Source organism: Odocoileus virginianus, chromosome 15 (genome assembly GCF_023699985.2).
Source record: "Odocoileus virginianus isolate 20LAN1187 ecotype Illinois chromosome 15, Ovbor_1.2, whole genome shotgun sequence".
NCBI lineage: Eukaryota > Metazoa > Chordata > Mammalia > Artiodactyla > Cervidae > Odocoileus > Odocoileus virginianus.
Window position 1 is genome coordinate 46092281 of NC_069688.1, and position 17054 is coordinate 46109334.

At 32.3% G+C, this 17054-nt stretch overlaps 1 protein-coding gene across 49 annotated transcripts in view; it reads right to left on the reverse strand.

Annotated features, from left to right (window-relative positions):
* Positions 1–17054, reverse strand: part of RIMS2 (regulating synaptic membrane exocytosis 2) — a 586561-nt gene that overhangs the window by 149403 nt on the left and 420104 nt on the right. For 24 of the 49 annotated variants that reach the window (XM_070477266.1, XM_070477274.1, XM_070477272.1 and 21 more), the window contains one exon: positions 15944–15976. The exons of 21 other annotated variants lie outside the window; for them this stretch is intronic. In XM_070477266.1, coding sequence (XP_070333367.1) covers positions 15944–15976 — 33 coding nt within the window. The remainder of the gene's footprint in view (positions 1–15943; positions 15977–17054) is intronic. 4 more of the 49 variants (XM_070477259.1, XM_070477279.1, XM_070477255.1 and 1 more) reach the window with 1 other exon arrangement.

Below are 17054 nucleotides of genomic sequence, written 5' to 3' on the forward strand. Positions count from 1 at the left end.
CAATTTGGTAAATAAAAGCATGATTATTAAATATGTAAAATAATTAAATCTGAATAAGGTGTAAAAAATTTTAAACAGAAGAGAACATATCTTCATTAGATAGATAATACTTTCTGGTAAATGTATGTCCAAGAGAATATATTCGACAGCATATAAATATGACAACAGTAATATTATAAGAATTTTGGTCTGTAATTAATGCATCAAGATTGAAATTATTTACAGGAAAGAAGTTGCAAGTATAATAGTTTCAAACACGATTGTACAATTGCATTTTAAGTTATCAAAAAATCAGCCCATGTATCAAAGCAGGTTGTTCCAGCATCCATGTGAATGTAGCTATCAAGATCTTTTGAACATGGATTTTCTAGAACTAGGATCAAGAAAGAGGCACTTGGACTAATACTCTTGAAAACAAACCATGCCGGTAAAGGCACAAAATATTACTGAAATCATTTCAGGGGAAAAAAGAATGTGAGGAGAAAAATTGAGATGGTAAGTTTATTACAAGATGAGACTAATGCTGTCTGTAAAGGTGCTTCCTCAAAACACATCAACTATAGATATCAAGAGGGTTTTTAAAAACTTTGGTTAGAATAAGAACTAAATTCAGTGAACAAATCTTAGTAAACATGAAAAAGCAAACGTGAGAAATGAAAAAACATTTCGCATTAATATGCATAATGGAAAAACAAAATCTCAATTTGTATGCTACAAATCTACAAACTGGGAAAAATAATCATAGTTTAGTAGGTTCAAGTGGTTTTCTCCAAAAAAAAGTTGCCATGTAAATTCACAAACACTGAGTCTAGGTAAGATTGTGAACATACACACACATGTACTCCTTGCTTAAGATCATAACTTTAAAACTGTAGTAAAGGCATATGGACCATAGGTGTGACTATTCAAAAATAGGCATTTTAATACTCATCCTAGAAAAAACCTCACCGTATATTTGATAATTGCAAGCAAAATTTTTAAGTAAAAATTGATAACTAAACTAATATACCAAGGGAAGAAAATGTTTCAAAAAGGATTAAGAAAATCTTGACTAAAAGAATGTACAGAGTTCAGATTACATGACCTCTAAGTAAAAGTGCAAATTTAAATAATCTAATCAGTTTGAGTTAAGTTTTAATAATGATATGAGTTATTCTGTGCCAAATTATAAAATGGGGAATAGAAATATATTTATATAAATTGAATGATACACAAAATCAAGTGAGTGCTTCCATGATATGTGTTAAATATGGTCAGGTATAAATGTCTATTATTTATTAAAATACAATATTGGAGTTGTTTGTACCTCAAGAGATATTCTCAGATAAATATGTTTATTTCTCCAAGGTCAAGGGAATGAAAAAGCTTCAAAAAGTTGTGTGCTAAAAAAATACTAGCTAAAGTAAGTATTTGGGAAGGTTCTTTGAAGTTTTTTGACATTATAATGGCAAAATAGTATTTTAAATATAAATAGCAACAATAGACAAGGTTTAAACACATTTTATGCACATATATGTAAATATATATACACACATACATATATACACATACACATATACATATATGCATTTTCTAATATCGAGACTATTTTCTGGACATCAACCTCCTATGACACTACATTAAATTCTTCCTGATTACTGGATAATTATGGGATATACATTGACAGGTGTTGGGAAGCTTTTTCTGTAAAGAGCTCAACAGTAAACATCTTAGACTTTGCAGACCATGAGGTCTCTGCTGCACCTCTGCCATTGTAATATGAATGCAGATTTAGACAACATATATATTTTATGTACACAAAATGTACATGTGTATTCCAATAAAACTTTATTTACAAAATAGGCAATGGGCTGAATTTGGTCCATGGCCACAGCTTGCTGAACCCTGCATTGAAGCATTTTGGTAATTTTGCAATGAAGAACTTTTTTCCTTAGTAATGGTTTGAAGATTGTAGAATCAGGTTTATGGAACATCACATACATTTAACACATCACTGATGGGAAGCTAAGAAGGATATTAATCTGTTTTTGCTAAAAGAAAACAAAGATGCAAATAGAGTAATACAACATTTAAATATATCAACTGAATTCCGATCTCAAACAAATCTTTCCAAACTCAATCATCATCTGTATAGTCCTTAAATTGGAAAAATTCATTAGGTTCTTTTTCCTTTTATTCCTTTTTTTTTTTTTTTTTTTTTTGGCTAGGCTCTGGTATTTATTTATTTACATAATTTGTTTATTTTTACTTTGTTAGAGTCTTAACCAATGAAATCTCAAGAACCATCTTAGTGAATATACAGTAAACAAACTTGGGTAAATATACTTTTAACTTAAAATTCTCCCAGGAACCTAATTTGTAAGAAAAACAGTGCCTCTCTCCAATAGTATTTTAAGTCTTCCACTTCTTTTCTACATTTTTTATCAAGCTATTTTCTTAAAGAAAACACTCCACAGATAATAATATCCTTCAAGAAGAAAGTATCCTGAATACAGAGAACTACTATAAGGGATTCTTCACCAGCAAGATAATTTTTTGTTGTTGTTCATTTTCGCTATGGAAAATAATCCAGAAATCATATTTTCAATACCAGTATTTCTTTCAATCAAACTCAGTAATTTTTATTTTTCCCATAAATGAAAAACCAAATGGAGGAATCTATGCAAGTAGAGGAATTCTCAGCTGGTGCTAGTGGTAAAGAATCCATTTGCCAATGCAGGAGACATAAGAGACACTGGTTTGATCTCTGGATTGGGAAGATCCTCTGGAGAGGGAATGGCAACCCACTCCAGTATTCTTGCCTGGAGAATCCCACATACAGAGCAACCTGGCAAGCTACAGTCCACGGGACTGTGAAGAGTCAGACATGACTGAAGCAACCTAGCACACATGCAAGTAGAAGAGTTGCTTGCTATCTGGTAGGGAATAGAATATGTAATTTCTCAACTTTAACTCTAACGTCCAAGGCTGGACTCTCCAAAGAAAAGTAAGTTAAAGTGATGAGGCAGATTTTTCTCCAATTCTTTTCTCTCCTTCAAATCTACCCTAAAAATTGCATATACAAGGTCCTGAATATTCTGTAATAATGACTAATCATTTGATTGCAGATAGCTCACTTCCCCATCTATTATCAAGTAATATCTTGCTGAAATAGTCTCAAAAATACATTTTGGGAAAGGCTTGTTCATAAGTTTAGAAGGTAAATTTATCTAGTAATCATTGAGTCATATTCTTATATGTGATGACACTATGCTTATTTACAGAAGACATCTTAGTGGTTTGATATGATTTTGTAATTTGAGTACACTAAAAAACTTAGTCATTATAATGTTCAATATCAAATCAAATATCAATATATTTTCAAATTATAACAAAAGTAGATTAGAAGGTTAATAAGATTATCAGTCTTCCTGGACAAACCCAATTCAACAAAAGTTTGCATATGTTTCTATTTCTTAAAAGTTATTAAAGACATTACACTGTAATATTTAAATTGTCTCAAATTCTTGGTATAAATTATTAAGTACACTAAGAAAATATTTCTTGTTTCAATGCCTTAATAATATAATCCATCTAAGAAGTGTACTTATTCTTAAACCAATAAATAATTGTTGTGGTTACTTTTAACTTAAAAAGACTGTATTTGCCCAAAAAGTTAAAAAGTCATATTTATAATACTGGCAGGGCAATTAAGTTTAAAAAGTTAAAGCTATAGGTGGATTTAGTAATCACAGATGTATTGAATATGACCAGATTAACCAGCAGCAAGACAGTGGTAGCTTAGGTTTCTACATTTCAGTACCTCTTCAGTGATTTCTGTAGTGCAGTGCAAACAATAGTTTTAAGTTTGCTTTTCTAAGTGTGTGCGTGCATGCACACACACATATACACACAAACAGCTGTTGGTGTCCCAAAGCAGCCTCACACATCATACTTCTTTGAAGTAAGGACACTTTGAAGTCTGGCAATAATGCAATTCATAATTAAGCTACGTAGTGGTCAGAAAATTGCAGGACTGCTGACTCAGGCACCCATCATGTATTCTTAAATAAAATATTTAAATCTGGGGATCTTAAGAGGGAAAACTCTTTTAAGTCCAACAGCAAAGCTCAAAGAAAGAAAAACCCAGAAAATAAATTAGAGAACCTATGATTACAGCATCATGGAAGTCTGTGCTGTGCTGTGTAAAGTCACTTCAGTTCTGTCTGTCTCTTTGTGACCCTATGGACTATAGCCTGCCAGGCTCCTCTGCCCATGGAATTCTCCAGGCAAGAATACTGGAGTGGGTAGCCATGTCCTCCTCCAGGGGATCTTCTGACCCAGGGATTGAACGTGAATCTCTTATGTATCCTGCACTGGCAGGCAGGTTCTTTTTTTTTTTAATTTTCAATTCGTATTTTATTATGAGGCATTAAAATCTGGTTAGGAATAAATGAAATCAACAAGGAAGAAGGGAAGCAAAAAAATGAAATACAAACAGAAACAAATAAGGGCAGGCAGGTTCTTCACCACTAGCTCCACCTGGCAAACCCCATGGAGGTCAAAGACCATTTAAATACCAACAGTGTGGAAGAGGAACAACAGAACAAAAGTAGGTTACAGACAACAAGGATGACAGTGATAGAAATAACATTTCGAATGAACAAAGTTAAAAAGGCCAAATTCATGGACTCTCTAAACGCTGCAATTACCATTTAGACATGTACCAAATTAAGAGCAATAAAAAAAGATATAATCAGCGCGTGCAGCTATTTTCTCACTCTGAAGTAACAATGACACAAGAAAAAGCACAGCTATTTGCGTATTTATTTTCTAGATTCAGTAGGTAGACTATAAAAACAACTTACTGATGTTTTTCAAAAGTCAGAGGAGTAAGAATAGAAATTGTTAAAATGACTCATGAGATAAATAAGAATATGTAATATTTTGTCATGTTATTTTTTCCAAAGGAAGTGCAATTCAAAAAGAAAGTATTCTCTTTGATTTTATTGATTATTTTAAGTACTTTTTCAATAATCTAGTAACAGAAAAAATACTTTTCAGATTGATAGTAATAAACTAGCTGTTGACAGAAAAAGCAAGCTCCTTAAATTTTTGAACCTGAAATTTCACATCCCAGGATCTTTCTTAAAGAAATAAATCAATGTACAAAGATATACATACATATTCATTGCACTATAGTTTGATAATTTTAAAGACTGGGGAAAAGAAATTCCAAATGTTCAAAATAAGGGAATGATTACATGCATTTATGGCATGTCTACAGAATATTATACAGTCACAAAAAATTATGTGAATAGTGTTTACATGCATTCACATATATAAATTATATAAAAGATATTATAAAATATTGAATTATGGATATTGTACTATAGTTAGTAATTTTAAAAAACATATACTCATAAAAATATATATGCACATAACTGATATAAAAGACAAAGAGATGGAGTGAAAATGATTTAAGATTTACACATCAGAGTAGTTATCAGTTATCATTGGTTACCAGAAGTTAGTATAAGTGCTTTTGGCTTATATGTGTTAATATATAGTTTATAAAGTGTCCACAATGATCATACAATATACAGAAAAAAAAAATTATTAAAAAACACACAAAATATAATGTTAATGTGAACAAAGACAAATGATCCAGTTTGAAAATATTTTGTCATGGTTTGATAAAGTGTTTTGGAAATAAATATTAAATAATTTTAAAAATGCAAATGTGCAATAATTAATTATTTACCTTAGGGACATACTCTCTTGTTAAATAAAAGTATGTGGGTGTACTGATTAAAAGTGGTATAAAATAACAAATACTTCCAAATGTAATAAAGTGCACATCTTTCCAATTTTTGTGTATATTAATACAAAAGGTGATTTGGCATGTTCTTAAATTTTCCACGTTATTTTCAAGTGTAGGACCTAAGAAACTGTGCAACAAAAACTTAAGTTCACTTTAGAACAATTTCTTCATAATCACTTGTCTATAAAGAATTTTATCATATTTTTAGATTAAAATATTTATACTAGAGCCTCATAAAAAGCACACTTTTATTAGCCAAATTATTTATTAAAATAAATGCAATGCAGAGAATTAAGAAATGTTGGAACAAATTAAACTGAGAAAAGATTTGGAAATAAATACTGTGAAAAAATTATAAATTATGTACCAAATTATTTTGTACTAGTACTGGGGCAAATGGAAGCATTTTATTTTGAAGTGTAAACAAACGTAATCTTAACTATACAAAGACACATGAGTTTTGAGAAATAGCTATTTCTAACTCAATCAATTTTGAGGATTTCTCTACTGTTGTCACTAGGAAATAACACATTTGCAATGAAAGGAAGTATGATTTGGTTTTGCTTATATTGCATTTACTTATAAAATTATCTTGACTCCTAGAAATGAAGGAAAACTGAACTTCATAAGTGCCTAAAAGTAACACAGGGAATTAAATGAAACATAAGAGTCCTAGAAACTTATGTAACTGTTGTTTTACTGTGAGGTTCATAGTTATGGGCTATAGTCTCTTGAATTATGTTCTCAACTTTAAAGATCTGTGTTAGATATTTAGGTTACCTGTTACTCTGTGTATCTGTATGCTGTTTCTTTATTAACTCTCTACCATATTCATTAAATGATACTTCAGAGGAGATGCTATAGACAAATTTCAAAGACTCCTTTCACTGTAGTCAAAAGAAACTGATATTCAAACTACTTTAGGACATATGTGATAAGATGTGGTCTAGTGATCTCAGGAAATACAGTATGTCTATTTTCAACATCTAAATTCAGTGAACAGACTTACTGAGATTTTATTATTCAGAGGACTTGGATTTTAGCACCATTTTATGTTTCAACGTGTAAAATCAGGATGTACTTGGAATCATGGTAGATCAGGGTTTTGACCATGGAGAGTTCAGTGGAAGTAATCATCACAGTGTTGATAAGGTTTGGAACTACCCAGATTTTTAGTAACGAGTATGTTTGTATTATATGGGATTGCAGAAATTCTTAAAAACAGCACTAGTTTAAAAGGTAAGAGCCAAGACTAAGGTTCAAGTCTTAATTTCTCAAGCCCTATAAGTGCCAGCACTTCATTTCACCTTTCGGGGCATAAAGTTCACCATCTGTAAAATAAATAATTTTGGATCAGATAGTCTTTATGTTCCTTTCAGCTATATAACTCTCTGATTGGTTAATTCTGAAGCCAAATAATGTTTCAGTGCTTGTTCTTTTATACTGTAATACCTATTTCATCAATGTAGAAAATGTAAAGTGTTTTAGAAATTCTTGCTCTTTGCTCTGGCATTGCATTCATTAAAATTTCCTTTACTGAATGTGTGCGTGTGTGTGTGTGTGTGTGTGTGTGTGTGTGTGTATAGTAGCAGGGAGAGGAATGAGATGAAGGAATAAAGGAGGGAAGGAGAAAAGCAAAAAAGGGGGAGGGAGGGAAGCTGGGAAAGAGAGACAGAGAGAATTGAAAAGCTCATTAAACCAAAAATTTTGTACAGAAAAAAAAAGATCATAAGGGCAATCTAATCTAGAAGCATCTTTCAGACTAGCTAAAATGTAACATTTTCTACAGTGTACATTGACATGTTTAGGGGGAAATGTTAGGAATCTAATAACTTAATTACTTTAAACTTATTAGCCAATTCCTTTATCTTTGAAAACACAAGATACATTTTAGAAGATAAACCAAATTTTAAAATGTAAGTCCCTCAAAGAAGGAAGGCAATGATTATCATTAAAATTGCTTTTAACAAAAAGTATAATAACCACTGATAAAAGATAAAAACATGAGTCAGATTCATCAGGTTAATAGGTATACCTTATACATGTTAAGCACTTTGGAATGTTCTGACTTTTCCTTATGCTAAAATCTACATTATAGATGAGATAACCCACAGGGTAGTAAAGTCATAACAGTAACATGAGTATGTCTTGTCTCCACCTTACTGTGTTTTGGTATGACATAATTATCACAGATCACACTGTGTCTGACATCTGGAGCCTAATTAACATATCCTTAAAATAAACTTCAACTACATCCATTCACATACATCGAAGAATAGCACCGAAGGTTTGAAAGGAGTATAATAAAGAAATTTAAATGTATCTTTACATTTGTTTGTTTAGAAACAAATAGAAATTTAAATATACTTCAAAATACTGGGTTAATTTAAAAATCATAAAAATATCCATCATATAAAAACTGGGATAAGATCTATGCTGGAAAAGAGACCTATGTAAATTTTCTTATGTATACTAGTTTGGAAATTAATAGTACCTAAATCCATATGCCCTTGATTGAAATATTTAGATATGTAGATTTCAAATAGTACCCATGCTGGGACATCAAGGTGTATTTCTTTCTCCAAAGATGTTAATAATGATTAGTATTGGTCAATGGTGCAAGAATGACTATACAGAGTAATGTCACACAACATTCAAAGAGATTTATCTTGAATGCCTTCATGAATAGGGACATTTTACAAAATATTCCTGTTTAGTACTGAGAAGAAAGAGAATTAAAGTTAGATGAGATCACTCTCAGAGAAAGAATGAAGAGGCACCAGTAGAGATTAAACTGAATTAAATTTAACTAAATTTAACTAAATTAAACTCTATGTTAGAGATTAAACTGAATTTCATTCAAGTTTCCAAATTACAATGGGGATATAGTTGCACAGAGGATCCTAAGTAAAACTGCAGACTGGCTTTAGTTGGTCTCCACTGACCTTAGGTTTCCCTTCCTGAACTCTCTTCCTGTTTTCTTCCTAGACCTCTAGCTTTGTTCTTTCATATTGTTCTCTGTACAGCATCACCCACCCCACCTCCCTTCATTCTCTACCTTGTCGCCAATAAAGCCCCCATTTCCTGAGGCTGAAGACATGGACTCTGGCACCAAATCTGAATGTTTCAGCTTAAATTCCACATTCAAATGATTAAGAGTAAGTTATTTAATAGATTTGTACCTGAATTTTTCAGTTTATATACTAGAAATAAAAATAGTACCTACAAAGCATTGGGAAACTCAGTTATGGATTAAAATAACTTATACCACAGTGACTGATCACTGAGTCCTAGTTTTGCAACTATGCCAAGTCCAAACCCTCCCAATCCCCGTGTCTGAGCTAGTTCTTATACGGGGTCTCCCAAGAGTAAAATCTGCAATATGTGGAATTAACTTCCTAGTCATTAGTTATTCATCATCATGGGACCCACTGTATCTAGTATAAAAACACTGGACCTTTACATGATGTGAGCATTTGTGCTTGTGCATGTGAGCATTATATATTTGAGTTGTCAAGTTAGACTACCCAAATATAGAGTCTCTTACTGTCTCCAATACTGAGTCAAGTGCAACATTATTTGGTTATTGCTTCTTTCCTCTTATTTCCTGATGACTTTACTCAAAGAAAAACTTCATTGAATACTGTAGCTAAGGTAAGTCTGATATTGTCAAACTTAGGTCTCAAAAGTTCCCTCAAAGGTCATATTTGCCAAACCCAGTGATCATTCCTCAGCCCCATTCTACTGGGCTCACTGCAGCACTTGGTGTTACTATACTATACTACCCTATTCTTGATATTCTCTCCATCAGTTTGGCTCCACATTTTTCTGATATTCCTCTTGTTCGCTCTTTCTCAGATGACTTTGTTAGCTCATCTTTTTCAGCCCATCATTGACATATATGCATTTCCTAAAGTGTTATTGTAATTTTCTTTTTTATCCATACTTGAGTGATTTTGTCTAAATCCACAGTTTCAACCATCACTTCAATTATGAGTATTCCTCCCTTTAGTTCCTACCTTCCCTGTAACCCTAAGGCTCACATTTTTGGTGTTTTCTAAATACACCCAAAATCCCCTTCAGCACCTAAAACACAGTTTGTCCAAAACAAGTTAAAGTTACTTCTCATGTCGGCTCTTCCTTAGTTATCAATAAATGTCTAAAATATCCAGACTCTATTTGCTAACCGCCTTGCTTGTTCTTCATCTTTCTTGGTTAACTGATTACTACATTAGATACAAAGTGTTGGTCCTTTCTCTGTTTTCCAGCTCATCCACTGTAGTCATCTCTTCTCTCTGAAGTCATAGGTCAACCTTGTCCATTAACATGCCCTGTTTTGGGAGGGAACTTGACTCTTAATTGCTTGAGATTTGTTAGATAAAGTAAAATTTTCTATTAGCATATATTTGATAGTATTTGAGTAATATATTAAGATTCATTTTAATTTTGTATATTTTCAATAATTTTAAAAGTCATATGTATGGAGGCATAATTTATAAAAATTAATATTCACACTATGTAGGTACAAAAGTATATGACATTTGGCACACGCATACAGTCATGCAGCCCTGCCACCATCAAGCTGCAGAGTGTTTGTTACCCTAAAAAGTTCCCTGGCGCTGCTGGGTCATCAGTCCTTCCCATGCCAGCCCAGAGAACCACTGATCAGATTTCAGACTAAGCTTATAATTTTAGATGAAGCTTATAATTTTTCTCCAATAGTTTTTAGACTAAAATTTTATCTGATCAAGGCACATAAAATGAAATATAACAATGCTTTAAAAAATATACAGTTAAAATTGTGTGTTCTAGAACTTGATACTAATGTTCTGGCACAATTAAGTTCTTAACAATGATAGTAATACTCTGTACATGCTAGCAGTTGTGCTAACAGCTTTACATGTGTTTTAATCATGTACAGCAAGGAGACTGAACTGGTCAGTTCTAAAGGAAATCAACTCTGAATATTTACTGGAAGGACTGATGGTGAAGCTGAAGCTCCAATACTTTGGCCACCTGATGTCAACAGCCGACTCATTGGAAAAGACCCTGATGCTAGGAAAGATTGAAGGCAGGAGGAGAAGGGGGTGACAAGAGGGTGAGATGGTTGGATGGCATCATCGACTCAATGGGCATGAGTTTGAGCAAGCTCAGGGAGATGGTGAAGGGCAGGGAGGCCTGGCGTGCTGCAGTTCACAGTGTCACAAAGAGTCGGACACGACTTAGCAACTGAACAACAATCAGCACAGCAGTTTGCGGTAGGACATTTTTGTTTTTTTTTTAATTAGAAAATTTGTAAGGTTACTGATACTGGTCTGTTTTCTAAAACACATAATCTGAAATATTTAGTCATGAAATGACTCTCTTTCAACACACCACTCTCAGCTCTTGTTTAATTCTTTTCTCTTTTCCCAACGTTCTCCCTTTAAACACGTCTCCTTTTTCTTTTCTAGCTACATCTCCTCTTGGCTAATTTCCTTTTTTGGCAATGCTTCTTCAGGCTATTTCCCTATGAGCCAACCTTAGACTGAGATATGGCAATTTTTAATCTGTAATCTTTTTAGAGATTCCTTCTGGTTCTCTTTCCTATACTCTGAATTGGCCTATCAACCTCCTTCACATTCAGCATGACCTTCTAACCTGTGACTAGGTTCTTCCTGTCAGTTGTGTCACATAATTGATTAATCCAGTTGTTGTTGCTGTTCAGTTGTTAAGTCATGTCTGACTCTTTGAGACCCCATTGACTGCAGCACACCAGGCTTCCCTGTCCATCACCAACTCCCGGAGTGTGCTCAGATTCAAGTCCAATGAGTTGGTGATGCTATCTAACCATCTCCAATATTTCTATTTATTGTCATTTTGCTGTCGATTGAACTTTGGCTTTCCCATTATCAGTTCCTTCCTCATCCCTCCCCTTATTTCCCATACCCCAGCCCTCAACCTTTAAAGCAGACTGATAAAAGAAACTATTATCTGTCAGGTAGCATTCTCCTCTCCAGTTAAACTATAACCTAATTTACATTCCTTTGGAAATTATCTCTTAATATATTCATGCTAACTTATTCTCTTTTATATGAAACCTATTTACTGCTCATACCAATCCATTTATATTAATTACAATATTTTTATAGATATTAAACATACAACTTTAAATAAGCAGAAAGGAAGTTTTCTGAATATATGTCTTTTTTCTGAATCTATTTCTACCAGGTCAAAATCTATGAAAATTTTAAGGCTCTTGGTTTATACTGAAGAAAACTGCTTTTTAGGAAGATTTATATTAAACTATGCTACCACTCTTTTAGCACACTCTCCCTAGTGGTTATGAAAGAAATAAAGTATTTTTATATATTTATTGATCAATGTGTTTCCTGCTTAGTAAAATTTCTGTATATGTCTTTTGCCCATTTTTCTATTAGAGCTTTTTGGCATATACAATTTATATTACAATTGATACTATTTGTTTCAAAGTGATTCAGATGTTAAGGCTCTTAATACTGAGTTTCTGCAAATACGTTTCACAATTTGTTGTCTGCCTTTTAATTTGTTTATGCTGATTTTGATATTTTGAAGCTAATACCTGACACATTTTAGTCAGATCTCTCTTTTTAAATTTTTTCATTGCTTTTATTCTTAGAAAGGCATTCTCCCAGAAAGAAACTCTTTTATGCTTTCATCAAAGATAATTAACTTCTTAATCACATGCAGTTCATTTTGCTCAATAGGAAGTATAAGCAAGCAGCCCAAAGTCACATCTCTAGTGAGTGACAGACTTGGGTTAGAATTCAGACCTATATGGGTTCAATGTTCTTGCTGTTTCAATCCAACTCTCTTGCCTCTGAAATGATAAAGATCATTTCTGGTGTAGCAGTCCTGACGTGCAAGTTCGTATGACAACAAGCTCCTAAACTGGTAGCCACAAACGAGTAATAAGACATTTGTAATGAATATAACAAAAGAATTAATGCTATCATTCTATAATATCATAGAAAGAATGTCTACACATCAAAATTCATGGGCTTCAATACAGTTGATCTAAAATAAAAATTGCTTTTTAATATGTTATATAATAATAAAATAATGGTTTCACTTATATAGTGCTTACTATGTAACACAGTTTTTAGGTGCTTTACATAGTATATATTAACTAATTTCATCATTACGAAAGCACTTTGACATAGTAGTGTTATTATCTCCATTTTATAGGTGAGGTATCTGATAGCAACTTTCTCAGGATCACATATCAAATAAGTGGTGAAACTGATCAGGCGGTTTAGTACCACAGTCTTTGCTCTAATACTACTTCTCAGACTATTTCTTACAGGAACACTATTTCCCCCAATATCAATATTTTTATGAAAGAGAATTAAAGTGAGCAACTGGTCTAGGCAAAATTGAATATCATAGTATCAACAGTGCATGAAAACTATTTTGAAAATTTAGCAGTAACATCTTACAATCAGTAGTAAGTTTTAAATTTAAAAACAATGCATTATAAACCCCCATTTTAAATATGAAACAGCTAAAACCCAAAGACATTAAATTATGTGTCTGTAATCACAGCTTACTAGCAAGAATAGGACTAAAACTAGATATCTTGACTTCTATCTAATAATCTTTCCAGTTTCTTCCACACCACCACACAAGGAAGAAATGCTCAAGATCACGTTTATCCCACGTTTGGGTATTTCTGTGTCAAGCTCCAAGAACGTTCCTAACTCTGTTACCTTACAGTTGAATATTTAAAGGCTTCAAAGAACTAAGTTTAAGTATTATACTCTATCAGTAGTAGTTTTCATACATGATGTGATGTTTTTATATATGTCCATAAACATATATTTCATTTGAGACTTTTTGGTTAAAAACCACAATATTACTTAATAAAATGTTAAGCTTAAACTTACATAAAATATTTCTCAAAGTTACTGTGTCTCTCATAACATTTGAGCTATCTAACACAGTACTGAAACAGAGTTGATATCATGTGCCTCATTATGAACTGAGTGATTTACATTTTCTGTAAAATTTCACTGTAGTAACTAGAGTTATGTTTTCCCATGACTAATCAATCTTGTAAAAAAAATTGTTTCTTTCACACCACATGGCTTTCATGATCTTAGGTCCCCCACTAGGGAATGAACTCATGGCCTTGTCAGTCAAAGTGCAGAGTCTTAACTACTGGACTGCCAGGGAACTCCCCGTGACTGAGCAATCTTGAGTGCCTATGTCTTAGATTTTTGTTAATAATATTATGTCCATTAAATACAGAATATAACCAAGAACAGAAAATATCTATTAAATGGATAAAATATATAAATAAAATGATTGGTAATCAATTGAAAATTTGGGGATATTTCAAAAACAGTTTATATGTACATTTAGGTGTAAACACATATACACTTAGGTCAAACTTCCCCTACAATGAATGCTACTTCTCTTACCATTTTAGGATACAAGTAGAACAAAATGTCAAATGTAAGCTCATAGCACTCAAAATATGCCAAGCAAACATAATAAGAATTGAAGAGCAAATTTGAAATAATACACACCAATGAACAATATTCAGAATAATCAGATAAACAAAACAAAAAAGGAACCATTTTCATGCTAAGAATACTATAATTGAAATAATTTAGCTCAGACTTCTCTCCAGAGCTCTGCTCCAGACCCATATATCCAAACACAGATATTAAATGAATATTCCAGAGAAACCTCAAACTAACCCATCCCCAAACTGAACTCTTTATTTTGAACCTTAAATTTTTGTTCAATTCATATTCCCTGTAAGATAAAATATAACACCACCTATCCAAACATTTCAGTCACCCAAGATTATTATCTTATTTTTCCGTGCAACAATAATGTCCAATTGATAACTAAGTCTTATAGATTCTACATCTTTAAATAACTTCTCATGAATCAACTGCCTCTACTGATACCTTAATTCAGCCGATTTTGATCTCTCAACTGATTTATGCAATACCCTTATAAATGGTATTTCTGCTTCTATAGTTCCAGTCCATTTCTGACCAAGCTTCTAGGTAGTCTTTCTAGAAGCAAATATCTGATTGTGTCCCTCTCTTGCTTTATACACTTCAATAACTTACACAGACTTCAGAAACCCTCCCCTGCCTACTTTTGTCTAAGTAAGTCTGAAGCCATTCTGCCACATTGTTTGCTCTGCCTGATATATTCTGTACCCATAAGGCCAACATATTTCTAGCTTTCAATATTCAACTCAAGAATCATTGCTTCCATGAAGTCTTTCTCAAACTAAGACCCACACTTCTCAGGGGGAAATGATAACACTATCCTTTGTGATTCCACTGTAGTCCACACATACATATAAATTATATGTATGTGTTTCTTATAGCACCTGTAATACTATTGCGCTTATGTTAGACTCATACTAGAAAAGGCCCAGAAGGAAGGGGGCTCTTCTGTGTGCCCTGTGATTTCCACCGAGATCAGAACCACACAGCGAGGACTCAATAGATGAGTGTTGAATAAATGTTCAAGTTTTAGTTCGTGTGACTTCTTTCGTGAAACTTTGTTTGGCCGTCTATTCGAATCAAATTTTATTTGACTTTATACCTTTGTAGAACATATTGTTGAGTCATCCATTTTAGCACATCAACATAGCATGTTATCCACACATTTTAACTCTGTCATACTGACAGCTTGTTTAGGGCATGTATTAGGTCTTTAATATTTTCCATGTTCTAACACACTGCTGAACTCAAGACAGAAATAAAATTCTTTTAGAACTATGTATTAAAAAGTTAAAAATAAGTTTTAAGCCTAAAAAAAATTGAAGTATGATTAAATTTAACCTACCTGACTATACATAAACATACATATTATTTGAATCTGGAGTTAGTTACCCAGTTATGGAAAAAATGTATATATTACTTCTATGACATAAAATTAATCATTTTGTTTTTATTCATCTAATTGGAGCAGTTGTTGCTAAAAGTTGAATATACAACTACCTAAAATAAAAATGCCTGCAGATTTAACATTTTGTTAATATAGGAAAAGAATGAAAAATTATAAAATAAGTAAAATATAGTAAAAAAAAATTTCTAAGACAAGTTAGATAAATGAAAAATAACAAAGAAAACATTAGAAGAGACAGACCTGCATGTCTTCTCCTTGTGGCGTCCACTTCTTCTGCGATCACATCGTGTAATGGACAGACATAGACAAAGGAGATGGGTGTGAGTGGATGTACTCAAAAGGTAAAAAGTGACACTGAAGGAAAGGGCCTGAAATCATTTTGAGAAAGAATCCTGTGCACAGTTGTAGGGAAGATATAATCAAATACATACCATATTAAAAGAAAAAAAATAACAAAAGAACTGATGGTGAACTGGTTAAGCTACTATGGGTTAGCAGAATCAGAAAAGTAAAGTTAGTGTAGAAATAAAGAGGATTCAAATGTTTACAATTATTTATGGACAGCCAATCCTGAACAGTGATGCTGAAGAAAGATATCATTAGTAAAAACAACAGTACTTGTAAGACCATATTGTTTAAGACTTTACTAAGTCCATTTCAGATCTGTAAAAATGCTTTTAGAATTTTTAGTTATCATTGAAAGGAAAGGATTTAATAGAATAATCTTCAAAAAGAGCAATAAAAATAGTTTATTTCTGTGCCCTTCAAGTTTCCTAAATTTGTCAGTACATATATGAAAATAAAGTATGACCATTAGGCAATAATTCACAATACTTCAGTACAAAAACTTATCATTATAAAAATATCCTAGAGTAACAAGTATAATAAAACTCATTATAAAAGACTAGCTGAAATAAAAGGTTTTATTTAAATATTAATTATTCAAGTTAACATTCAATTAAGATAAATTTTCTTTGATCATATTTCCTTATAAGGCTTATTTATTCAGAAAATTATTACAGACATCACAGATCACTGATGTTCTCATAGAAATTTGCCCATCCAAATTCAACACCTCCTATAGCAGATATGGCACGTATTTAGGAAATACTTCTTTATCCATTGATAGTGGAAAAGTTCAGAAGACATTTTATACAGTGATAAAGCAGGAAATGTTTGTTAAAGTGAGCATTCTAAGAAAATTTTTTTCTAAAGATATTAAAGAGTTAGTATGACTGATACAGATAAACATTATAACACAAAATCAAAATGGCCTATTTTAATTACTTTCTTAGCTTCAAATCAGGTGATACAAATTCTTAAATCAAAACACCACACTCATTTCTGCAAC